The 13240-nt window shown below is 41.1% G+C and overlaps 1 protein-coding gene across 1 annotated transcript in view; it reads right to left on the minus strand.

Annotated features, from left to right (window-relative positions):
• Window positions 1–13240, minus strand: part of shank3a (SH3 and multiple ankyrin repeat domains 3a) — a 520369-nt gene that overhangs the window by 249792 nt on the left and 257337 nt on the right. Inside the window, exon 7 of the mRNA XM_060923596.1 lies at window positions 4314–4430. Coding sequence (XP_060779579.1) covers window positions 4314–4430 — 117 coding nt within the window. The remainder of the gene's footprint in view (window positions 1–4313; window positions 4431–13240) is intronic.

Genomic DNA, 13240 nt, shown 5'->3' on the forward strand with positions numbered 1-13240 from the left:
CGCGTGTAAATCGGGAAAACGAAGCAGAGAGGGTGCGTGCGAATATAATGAGTCATAGGTGTGAATCTTTCACCGAATGCCAATTGTCCCGGTTCTTCATGAAATCACACGCGCATGCACAAATTCATTAGGTTAACTTTCAAATAACTGTTCTTGTGCACTTGCGACACCGGAGCCACTTTCCTGAATTTTGAGCTTCGGAGTATTGGCTTCTTTATCTATTTAATCAATGAATTTATTTGTCACATACATTAAATTACTAATGTAAACCATTAGTAGCCTATTTAAGCAATCTCTGTTTTCTCCACTGTTTTCCGACCTTTTGTGTTTAGTGAATGAGACACTTCATTACACTCCACTGACCGACTTCCAATTCCGGACTTTTTTGAAAATGTAAAATATAGGCCTACGAGATGGTTTTTTGGGACTTAATTCGCGTTGGTCCTTCACTATTAATTTTTGAGACTGACGAGGCACTAAATACTGTGGAATTATTTTCTCCTTACTGTGAAGTTTGGCATCTTAAACAAGTGTCGGGAAATCTTGCAGCCCGACTCTGCAGCCTCCAATGTTTAAGCGAACTGCTGAAACCATAATGTTTAAAGATTAAATCGTAGGCTAATCAAACCAAAGAAAAACACAGCCTTTCCAGAACGTTGTCTGCCGAAGCCTGTTTAACCTACAAAACGCTTAATAGCAAAGGTCTTGCTGCGGCTTCAACTTTTCACCTGATCACCTTTCAATAGGCAAATATCATTATTACTACTATTACAAAAGGCCTAGTATTAGTAGTAGACAAATAACCTAGTTGCCTAGTAGTCGGACAGCCAGATAGTTTCATCAGTGGCCTACGCCGAGCCTCCCCGGGACTAGACAGTAGCAGAGGCTGTATTTATTTATTTAGGCCTATCTAGCACAACAACTTATTCCTTTACATATACTCAAACATAGCACAAGAAAGGGTTCAACAACAGGCAATCACAGCAGCTTGGTGAAGTTCTAAATCACATCGGTGTCACCCTTGTTTTCCCTCGGATCTGCATCACTCTCATTATTGACCTTTAGCGCTCCCAGTTGACGGAATTCCGTCGTAGCAACGGAAAACTTTTTTTTTTTGGGCTTTTTGCACCTTTTTTATTGGATAGGACAGTGTAGAGACAGGAAATGAGCGGGAGAGAGAGAGACGGGAAGGGATCGGGAAATGACCTCGGGCCAGAATCGAACCCGGGTCGCCCGCATTCATGGTATGGCGCCTTAACCACCTGAGCCACGACGCCCCCAGCAACAGAAAACTTTAATCCATGAATGCAATATCACCCTTTGGCCACTTCCATAGCACTAATCTCTGTTCTAAGGCTACGTTCACAAAGATTTTAACATGAAAATGATATCCATCCAGATGAGCGTTTTAGCTCACTATCAGAAATAATCTTCGTCCATACGAACATGCCTGAATGCAAATCACATGACCATTCACATTCATTGGGCATGTATGTGCTGGTATATGTAAACATCTGGTGGTGCCTGTTTTCTTCTGGAAAAGCAACTCAGTGAATGTGGGTTTCTGCGTCATTGCTTCCAAACATCTACTCTGAAACTAGCCTAGTAAACTAGACCCACCCGCCTAGCGGCCAAAAATATTTTTTGCCTACGAGTGGGTCTAGCCTCGCACCATATCAACAAAACACCTCGGGCATCAAATCGTGCCCGCCAATCACAACGCAAGGTTTTTGTTTGGATTCTTTGGGTGGGCTTTTGCAGCAGTGACGACAAAGCTGCACGACGCTGGAGAAAGCACAACAGGAAAGATGGCTATGGCTAGTGAACAGCACACGTTTGACTCCGCTTTGGAATCAGTTTTAGAAGAATTAGACTTGGAGTTTTCGTTGAAACATGAGCAGGAAGAAGCTGTCCGCTCATTCCTTTTCAAGAAAGACGTTTTCGCTGTTTTGCCGACCGGCTATGGCAAAAGTCTGATCTACCAGCTGGCTCCGCTCGTAGCCAAAAGGATGGGGCTAGTTTGTGCAGTACGAAGAATTAATAAACAGCTTTGAAACATTACTTTTTGATTGTTTCTTATTTTCCCGTTATTTTAAATTTAAGGGAAATTATTTCACCAAACACCACTAAATAAAAACTCTCAAAAACAGTTTAAGCAAACCCTTGAAAAACACTTGGAAAAAAATAAGAGTGTATGTTAAGTATGTGGTACAGACTCCAAACTTGTGGTCATTATCTCCAAACTTCTTAATATCTAGAACCTGTTTATTAATTAATACACATTTTGAAAAATTATTTATTTCAAGGCCTCCCCCACTGCTTTCTGTCACTCTGACTACGTCACAGTCACTGTTGCGCTGATTGGTCAGAGCGTTGGCCTATACGCACAGAGACAGTTTGAAAGACAGCGGGTTGTTCCACCCCCACCCTTCGGAAATGTCTACGAGTGAGGCCAGACTAAATATTCACATTTAGTCTGGCTTGCCAGGCTACTCTGAAACACTACCCTGGAGTTTTCAAACTAAACCAAATCCATCAGCTTTTCCAAAAGTCTCCATTTTGGGGGCTCGAAAACTCCAGAAAAGTGTGAACGCCAGGTGTAAATGTTGCAAAAATAATGCATTTTACAACTAAAATGCATTCGTGTAGCTGTTGCCCAAGAGCCTGGCCAACAACTGATGACCCACTTTGATGCTCCATTCATCCCGGTAGAACCTGGTTTGAAGGAGTCACTGATCTTGGACATTCATCCAGAGAGAACCTGATACTGAACAGCGTGACTAATTTTTTGTCTGAGAAACATAAATTGCAATAGTGAATATTTAATGTCAATGTTGCTTATGCTTGTGTCACACTGTCTGGTATCTTGCTACGTAAGTGGTGTGTGGGTCAAACACCAAGAAATGAGGCGTATTTTGTCCAAAATTAAAGTCCTGTGACATGTGTGGCATTACTGTGGCGTATGGGGTTCAAAGGACATATTGAGGCATATGCGTAGCATATGATATGTTGCCATGGCGTAACCGTTTTGTTGGTATGGAGTTTCGTTTTTACGTGTGACATTGCTGCTGTGTACCTGCAGCGTATCTGCGGCATTCACACTGTGTTTGTTGTCATTCGTTACAGTCAAGAAAGCATCATGCCAGCAAAGAAGTCAGGACCCAAGAAGGCCAAGGGAAGACATCAGCCGCATCCACCCAGCCAGCCCCGGAGCCTCCTTCATCACACACATCAACTAAAGCGTTCGCACGGCATAACAGGTGTTTGAGCAACGTTCCTGCTGCGTCACTGCTGCGTAGCTTTTGTTTTTATGGCATACATGTGACATATGTGTGATGTAACAAAGCTGCTATGTACATGCTACAGATTTTTAAGTGCGGACTTAAAAATACGCCGCACTCTGGCATACAAAGAGATCGTGTTACGCATCCTAGAGTATTAGCTACGTAAGCTGGCAATGTTGTGACGTTCCTTTCTTACTGCCACGTATCCTGATATGCTGTACATATGCAAGGCTGAAACGCCAATGTGTGACACAAGAATTAGCAACCATGTTGCTGAGGTGGTGCTAAATGTTGCTAAATATGGTCCTTAATGCGGTGATCCCACATCTGGTGAAGACACTAACATCATGGTGTACAGTACCAGAGTGTCAGCGACGCAGTAGCTCATACGGCTGTACCATGAGAAACCAGACTCGTTTATAATTAGCCAAGCTGCTCTTCATGAGAACAATTAGAACAATTTGATCTTCCAAACAAAACAATCAAAATCAAAATCCAGTGAAAACTGAAGGAGGAGTAGCAATTTTCCTGAAAGTTCGTTAACTGGCCTAATTAGCGACTTGTTAATGAGAAATCATGAAACGAAGGAGCAAGTTTTGTGCAGACTGATTAGAGCTTCCAAACAAAACAAACAATCAGAATCAAAACCCACTGAAAACTCAGGGAGGAGTAGCAATTTTTGCGAATTGTGGATGGACAGACGGATGGACGGACGATGTGTGATGGCAATAGCTCATCGCCCTATGGCCATGTGAGCTAATAAACCAGGCATACGGGTATTCTTCTTCTTGCAGTTCACAAAAAAACCGAGTCACAATTTTGTCCATCCATCCATCCATCCATCCATCCATTATCCGTAACTGCTTATCCTGTGCAGGGTCGCGGGCAAGCTGGAGCCTATCCCAGCTGAGTACACCCTGGACAAACCGCCAGATCATCGCAGGATCACAATTTTGTGAGGACGGAAACTCTAGAGCTATGCATGGAAGTACGCATACACATGTGTTTAGTATGGCATGCTTGTTTTACCTGGTTGTAGAGGGCACAGATGTGTAGGGCAGTGTTTCCAGAAGCATTCTGCGCACTCATGTTGGCTCCGTAGAAGAGAAGGTGCTCCAGATGTTGCACGTGGCCATGACGACAGGCCTGATCACACACAGAGAAAAGAAAAGTGCGGGTAGAGCAGCTGTTAAGGTTTACCCATTTATAGATACATCAGAACAGTAACCCTGATTATTTCTATGAAATCTGGAGACGCGTCTCCGGAAGAGCTTTTTGTTCTCTCTTTGATTCCTCTCTTTCTTTCTCTTCTTGCTTTTGTCCTTCATCTTACTCCCTTGCATTACTATTCCCTGTGCACACAATGATACAAGAGATAGCACAATTATTTTGTATTATCATTGTCACAATCTAATTCTCTATTATTCAGGGACGGCCTCTCTGCATATGAATGAAGTGTGGGGTGACGAAAAAAATGCACAAGAGGCCCTCAGTGACAGGGTGAGAGAGACAGGATGGCGAGAGAGAGAGAGAGAGAGAGAGAGAGACAGAGAGGTTAGAGGAGAACACAAGAGCATGAGGAAGTGAGGAGGGAAGGGATGGAGTGACAGTGGGACACAGAGGGAGACAGGATGTGATAATGTAATGTCTCTGAAAGCTGTGAAGTGTGTGTGTGTGTGTGTGTGTGTGTGTGTGTGTGTGTGTGTGTGTGTGTGTGTGTGTGTGTGAATACACTGGGACAAAACCATGCATACTTGTCAAATGTAGAATCCAGTACAAGATTTTATTATTTGTTTTTAAAGCCCTACACGGTCTGGCCCTGAGCTCTATCTTGAACTTTTTTGCCCTTGGTCCTCCTCCAGAATGCTAAAGTCCTCTCTTATTTAAAGCATAAGAGTAACTGGGCCTTTTTGGTCGCTGCATCTTGGCTATGGAACAGCCTACCTCTTTTTATTTTTATTAAAACCTCCATCTCAGTCAACAGGTCCATTGTGTAGCGCTGGCGAGTTTATTTCTCTTATTTTCTCCTATTTTATTTCATTCTATTTGCATTTTTGGAACAAGCTTGCTCAGTTCTATGCGTTATTCTCTTTTCGTCTTATTTTATTATCCCAATCTCTTGTTTTGTATCTTTATTGGCTTTTGTCTAGTCTTATTGTGTTAGTTAACTGCATTCAGTCTTATCCCGAAATAACAATTTATTGAGTTATTAATTCTACCGTACAGCACTTTGGCGGCACTCGTGGTGTTTTAAATGTGCTTTGTAAAGAGCGTCTCCGATATTCAGCTCGCCTCTCATGGCCCACATGAACATACACACACAAACACAGAGTCAGGAATGAACAAGGGTAAGTTTGTACAGAAAGAATCACTGATCTTGTGAAAATTTCCAAGTTCAGAAAAAAAAAAAGTATACTACCACAATCACGTTTCAGCATGTCAGAGTGAACATTAGATCCTAATGATGCATCAAATCATGGACATAAAAATGCATTCAAGGAAAAGTTTGATTTTTTGTCTTCTCAGCCCAAATGTAGCCTCGTCTCTCCGGTGCAAAACTAAAGAAACACAAAACACATCTTGGTGTCTTGGTTGATCAAAAACATTTTGGGTGAAGGGTCATGGTGTAAATTCGATTACAAACGATATATACAAATGATCAGAAAATGAGGCAAAGTGCTTTATAATGCTCCAAAGCTTTCCTAAGTGCACAAAATCTGATACGCTCTAGACAAGACTCCTTAAAGCATAAACTCACTGTGGCTGTGTGTTTGTACTGTGTGTATATATATATATATATATATATATATATATATATATATATATATATATATATATATATTATGGCATGCCGTTCAGGAAATTAATCTTTGAATATATGGAATGAATCCCCGAATATATTGAATGAAACTTTGAATATATGGAATGAATCCCTGAATATATTGAATGAAACTCTGAATATATGGAATGAAACTTTGAATATATGGAATGAAACCCTGAATATATGGGATGAAACTTTATATTCTGCCCCCGCTCCCACAGCTTGGCAGACAGACAACAGGTCCCAAGAAAAACTCTGACTCAGAGGAGAGTATTAGAGTATATTGAGAAACGCTGTAAAACTCGACAAACAAAATTTACAAATTAGTTTTATATACAGAAAATACCGTTATACAAATTTGATCCACGAGGGAAATGACTTTGTCACCGTAGCTTCGTTGCACATAAAAGAAGTAAACACTAATAAAACCACAAGCATTCGCCAGAGTGTTAACAATGTCTTTATTGTTTAAAATAGCCGCAACCAAATCCCGAGCCGACTGACTCATTTTTGCTGCAGGATGGCGGCAGTGCCTTCATGATGTCAGCCAAGTTTCATTCCATATATTCAAAGTTTCATTCCATATATTCAAAGTTTCATTCCATATATTCAGAGTTTCATTCAATATATTCAAAGTTTCATTCCATATATTCAGAGTTTCATTCAATATATTCGGGGATTCATTCAATATATTCAGAGTTTCATTCAGTATATTCGGGGATTCATTCCATATATTCAAAGTTTCATTCAATATATTCGGGGATTCATTCAATATATTCAAAGTTTCATTCAATATATTCAAAGATTAATTTCCTGAACGGCATGCCATTTTTTATATATATATATATATATATATATATATATATATATATATATATATATATATATATATATTCTATCCACATTCACTGGATATGAGCAACCGTGCACTCTGATTGGCTACTCTACTACGAGGCTATCAGCTCATATACCATGAGTAGAGAAAAACAAAATGGCGAAGCATGTTGCTGAACCAACCGAGGACGAAATAAAAACTCTACTCAAAACAAAACCCCCAAAATTGTTCTCAAGTATTTAAAAAAAAACAGAAATAGCTTTAAGAATATAGTCGTCCCCCCCAGTATCTCCTGTTCCACACTCCAGCCCGGTCAGTGGTGGTAATGCACCTTTAAGTTGGTTTGCCAACCATAAAAAAAAAAAAAAACCTAAAGAAGAAGACCACAAAAAAGAAAAAAGCAACAAAATATGGAATAAAAGTATTTGATTGTAAGAACGTACCTTTTAATTTTTCAGGAATTATTATTATTACAGCATTTTTCACAAACTGCTACTGTCATTTTGTTGGTTTGTTTACATTCCAAGCAGAAATGATTTTGTTGGACGTTTTGTAGAACATTTTTATTTATCGAATTTGCAAAAAATAAAAATGTTCTGTTTCTCAAAATCCAGTGAATGTGGATAGAATAAAACAGTTATTCCACTCAATCTCGTCATACATGGCTTATAGACAACTTGGTGCTACGCGCCTCATTGGTTATCAGCTCATGTACGACTCGATTTCATGGAATAACTTATACACACACAGACAAAACTTGTTTTAAAACACCTCAATCTAACCAAGTTTGATCTCTGTAACCAACCAAAAGCTGTGTTCCTCATGGGGACCAGCGAAACGTCCCCATAAGGTCAAAGACTGTCAAATATTCTTATCGTTGCTGTGATACTGATTCCTCACACAGACACACAAAACTGATTCCTCATGAACCATTTCTACTTTAAAGCCATTCATTTATTCTCCATGTTCTGCACTTTACAGAAGCCTTGCGTCTCTGAGGAAAAGACTGACGCAGATTCAGTCATGCAGGATGGACAGTCCTATTGTCTTTATTATGAGAGGGTCGAGTCAATGTCAGATGTGTGTTATGACCTCACAAAGAGTACTCTGTGACCAAGAACAGGCTTTGGGAGCATTAGAGCTGTAAATGACTTGACAAAAAAAGGTTAAATCCGGACAGAGCTCAGATCACAGTCTTATTTGTCTCACTTTCCTCAGCTAAAGCCTGACTGACTGCACCAACCCTTTCACCTTTATCTCCCTCAGTCTCCTTCTCTCTCTGCCTCGATCTCTTCTTCTCTCAATCAATGATGAAAAGGCAAAAAAAAGTCAATGTCATATTTAAGGCTGAAGAAAAAGGTTCTTGTCATTTCATATTTCAGGTCCAAATGAATCTAGTGCAGCTCAAGCCTGCTTTACCAGGTTACTGGGGGGTTAAAAAAAAATAATCTGAAAATGCATTCAGTGCAAACTACAGTCAAGTTTCTCCAGCAGAGTCCACGATGAAGAACAGTTTTTATCTAATCTCATCTCATTATCTCTAGCCACTTTATCCTGTTCTACAGGGTCGCAGGCAAGCTGGAGCCTATCCCAGCTGACTACGGGCGAAAGGCGGGGTACACCCTGGACAAGTCGCCAGGTCATCACAGGGCTGACACATAGACACAGACAACCATTCACACTCACATTCACACCTACGGTCAATTTAGAGTCACCAGTTAACCTAACCTGCATGTCTTTGGACCGTGGGGGAAACCGGAGCACCCGGGGGAAACCCATGCGGACACGGGGAGAACATGCAAACTCCACACAGAAGGCCCTCGCCGGCCACGGGGCTCGAACCCGGACCTTCTTGCTGTGAGGCGACAGCGCTAACCACTACACCACCGTGCCGCCAGAACAGTTTTTATGTCACTTTTATATTGATTAATACGTAGCATTGTTGTTGTTTCCCCCCCAAATAATTAAATAAAAGAAACCAATAAAAAAGCTAAGTGGTGTGAACACGCTCTGAAATCACCCAAACACGGAGACTAAAGAAATGATTAGATGATTCTATACATAACTAAATTAAAACATCAAATCAAGTAGTTATTTTCTTTTTTATTTCTCAGTCCAAACATCTACAGTACATGGCATTTCTGCAGAGCTGCATTCTTTGTTTCAGCAGCTCACATTTCAAAAGAAAGAGAGAGAGAGAGAGAGAGAGAGAGAGAGAAAACAACAACAAAAAAAGCTGCCCAAAACCCATAACATGTTTGATTCGCTTCTGGCAGTCTAGTTGTTTCAGAGCCAAACTGCTTTCTCACTGCAATCAAATCACCTCGTTCAGACCAACTGTAGGTTATGAAGAAGTAGAACGAGGATGGATCCGTCATAAGCCGAGTCCTTCTTGTTACAAATTTGTATGCCAGAAATACTTCAAACAGATAGGAAGCAAAACTATTTCATATATTTGACATCGGGGCGGCACGGTGGTGTAGTGGTTAGCGCTGTCGCCTCACAGCAAGAAGGTCCTGGGTTCGAGCCCCGGGGCTGGCGAGGGCCTTTCTGTGTGGAGTTTGCATGTTCTCCCCGTGTCCGCGTGGGTTTCCTCCGGGTGCTCCGGTTTCCCCCACAGTCCAAAGACATGCAGGTTAGGTTAACTGGTGACTCTAAATTGAGCGTAGGTGTGAATGTGAGTGTGAATGGTTGTCTGTGTCTATGTGTCAGCCCTGTGATGACCTGGCGACTTGTCCAGGGTGTACCCCGCCTTTCGCCCGTAGTCAGCTGGGATAGGCTCCAGCTTGCCTGCGACCCTGTAGAAGGATAAAGCGGCTAGAGATAATGAGATGAGATGAGATATTTGACATCGATCCTCCTCTTCTTCCAGCTGCTCCCATTAGGGGTCACCAGATATGGTTAAAAATCTTGGTGTTTTCATTGACAGCGAGCTAAACTTTGACAGTCACATGAAATCAATCACTAAATTGGCATTTTATCACCTAAAAACATTTCCAAACTAAGAGGACTTACGTCAAAAAATGATCTGGAAAAACTTATAGAGATCTTGCAGTCACGTGACCGGAAAGTTAACAGCCGCCATCTTGTCGGTAAAAAACACAGCTGAATACTGCGGCACTCGTGTACAGAACGGATCAATTTCAACCGACGGACTACACGGCTCATTTTTCTAATGAACAGATAACTAGATATATGTCTAAAATAAACGATCTACAGATTAGTGACCCTTATGGCTTACCGGACGTAGTTTTCACGACCGTGTCAGTGGATATTGAACTGCCAGCGGAATACCCGGACGTGTATAATTACCTCATTAACTTTCCCTCGCTGTTCAGTGGTGAAGCACTGCATGCTTATAAATCTCTGGACAGTTATCTTTACAGAAATTCAGGATTTGTCAGCGACTCAGATGTGGCATCTTGTAAACAAGAAAATAATCCTCATTGGACGGGTAAGTCACTTAAGTATTTTACACTGACCAGCCGATTATAGAATAGAATAAGGTAATTCCAGCTGTAATTCCAAATCGTCCGTCTTGTTTACCATGGATCTGGCGTTGGAGAGGTAGAGGCTTAGCATTGGAGGTTTGAGTAGCTGTTTTCTGAGCTTAGTCAACAGGCCGGCTCTGCAGCCTCGCTTTTGCTTCCGCTCCCGATGCCGCCTCCTTCGCTTTGCTTCCGATAACAATCCACGGAGACCCCGCTGGTCTCGCTATCTCGTCCGGAATGTTGTGCATGCGATGGAAATCGCTACAAACCGTCATTTTCTGCTGGAAACCAATGTCCAGTAAGTCCATACGGTTGTAGTGGATATTGAAGTCCGGTACAGACGAACAACACGCAAAAATACACACAAAAAACATAAAAACCGTGCACAGGTAGGGAGAGCTTGTAGCTGCAGCCGTTGTAGTAGAATTGTATATAGTAGGGTTTTCCAGAAGAAAAGGTAGAAGTAGAAGCAGAAGTAGAAGTAGAAGGCGGAAATATGGCGTTTGACCGACAAGATGGCGTCTGTCACAATCTGGATCGGCTGTGACGTCACATGCAAGTGCTCCATACATGCCTTCATCTCTAGTAGGGTTGATTACTGCAATGGCCTTTTCACAGGCCTGCCAAAAAAGACCATCAAACGACTTCAGCTGGTTCAAAATGCAGCGGCTAGGGTTCTCACACGAACAAAAAGAACAGAGCACATTACTCCAATTCTAAGGTCCCTTCACTGGCTTCCAGTAAGCTACAGAATTGACTTTAAAGCATTGCTGCTGGTGTACAAATCTCTAAATGGTACAGGGCCCAATTACCTCTCTGATATGTTGCAGCGGCCGAACCCAATCAGATCTACCAGATCGCAACAGCAAAATTTACTGGTAAAACCTGTTGTTAAAACAAAGTGTGGTGAAGCAGCTTTTAGCTACTATGCAGTACAGCTATGGAACCAACTCCCAGAGGACATTAAAAATGCTCCTGCTGTTGGCAGCTTCAAATCTAGACTAAAAACCAAGCTGTTCTCAGATGCTTTCTGCTAAATGATTAATATCATCATCTTTACATGTTCTAAACTTTACTTAACTTTTACAGTCTTTGCATGTTTTAAACTTTACTTAACTTTTATTCCATTTTATTCTGCTGTTTTTTACTGAACTTTTACTTCATTTTATTACTTTATTTCTACTATTGCTTAATTCTCATATTATTTTATTTTTCTCTCTTCTTCCCCCTTTATTTTATGTAATTTTATTTTCTATTGTTTACTGTTTTGCCTTTACTTCTGTAAAGCACATTGAACTACCACTATGTATGAAATGCGCTATATAAATAAACTTGCCTTGCCTTGCCACAGCGGATCTGTTCCGCATATTTGATTTTTGGCATCGGTTTTACACCGGATGCCCTTCCTGATGCCTTCTTCAATCTATCGGAGCCTGGGACTGGCACTAAGTATGCACTGGTTTGGGCAACCCCAGTGGATGGATATTTTACCTAATCTGTATGTCTTTGACGTGGGAAGAAACCAGAGCACCCGGAGGAAACCTCCGCAGACACACACACACACACACACACACACACACACACACACACACACACACACACACACGGGGAGAACATGCCAACTCCACACAGAAAGGCTACCATCGGGCATGAAGTTTGAACCTGGGACCTTTTCTGTGAGCTGACAGTGCTAACCACTACACCACCGTGCTGCACTTTTAAGATCAATTCCAAAATCTATTTTTTTTCTCTCTTGCTGGTTCCTGTAAAATTTCACACACAGTACCAGTCACTAATTTGTACACCCCTACTCATTCATCGGTTCTTCTGTATTTTGACTATTTTCTACATTGTAGAACAATACTCAAGACATCAAAACTATGAAATAACATCTGGGACATATACGGAATTGTGGTAAAATAAAAAAAGTAGTAAAAAACTCCGGTTTCCCCCACAGTCCAAAGACATGCAGGTTAGGTTAACTGGTGACTCTAAATTGACCATAGGTGTGAGTGTGAATGGTTGTCTGTGTCTATGTGTCAGCCCTGTGATGACCTGGCGACTTGTCCAGGGTGTACCCCGCCTTTCGCCCGTGGTCAGCTGGGATAGGCTCCAGCTTGCCTGCGACCCTGTAGAAGGATAAAGCAGCTAGAGATAATGAGATGAGATAATAATAATAATAATAATACAGTAAATAGCCTTATTCCGCAACTGTAGTGATCCATATTATGTCAAGAACCGTTTAACTAAGAAAAGAGAAATGACATCCATCATTACTTTAAGACATGAAATGACTTAATTAATAAAAATAAATTTAAAAACCCCATTGAATTAGAAGAAGGTGTGGTGTGTCCAAACTTTGACTGGTACTGTAAATCTGACAAATATTCAAATCACTCGTTCTTGAGGTGAAAATAATTTCAGACTGAGGCACACACACACACACACACACGGACAGACAGATGGACATCCAGAAAACATAATGCCTTCATCACTCTGGGGCGGAGACATAAAATGCCTTATGATCATGTCATAATCATTATTCTTCAAGCAAATAGAGTAACCATATTGTTTTTTTTTAATGGTTCATGTTTCCTTTCCAAGCTGAGCAGATCCAGACAGATGGACTACTTACTGACTACAACTTACATATTCAGCTACTTACTTAAATAACAACAACAACAACAAATACAAATGTATAGTCTGAGAATACACCAGACAGTACAGCAATCTGTTGTCCATATTGTTCATAGCTCTCATAATGCACTGGGATATGTGTGTGTGTGTGTGTGTGTGTGTGTGTGTGTGT

The sequence above is a fragment of the Neoarius graeffei genome, chromosome 6 (genome assembly GCF_027579695.1).
Source record: "Neoarius graeffei isolate fNeoGra1 chromosome 6, fNeoGra1.pri, whole genome shotgun sequence".
NCBI lineage: Eukaryota > Metazoa > Chordata > Actinopteri > Siluriformes > Ariidae > Neoarius > Neoarius graeffei.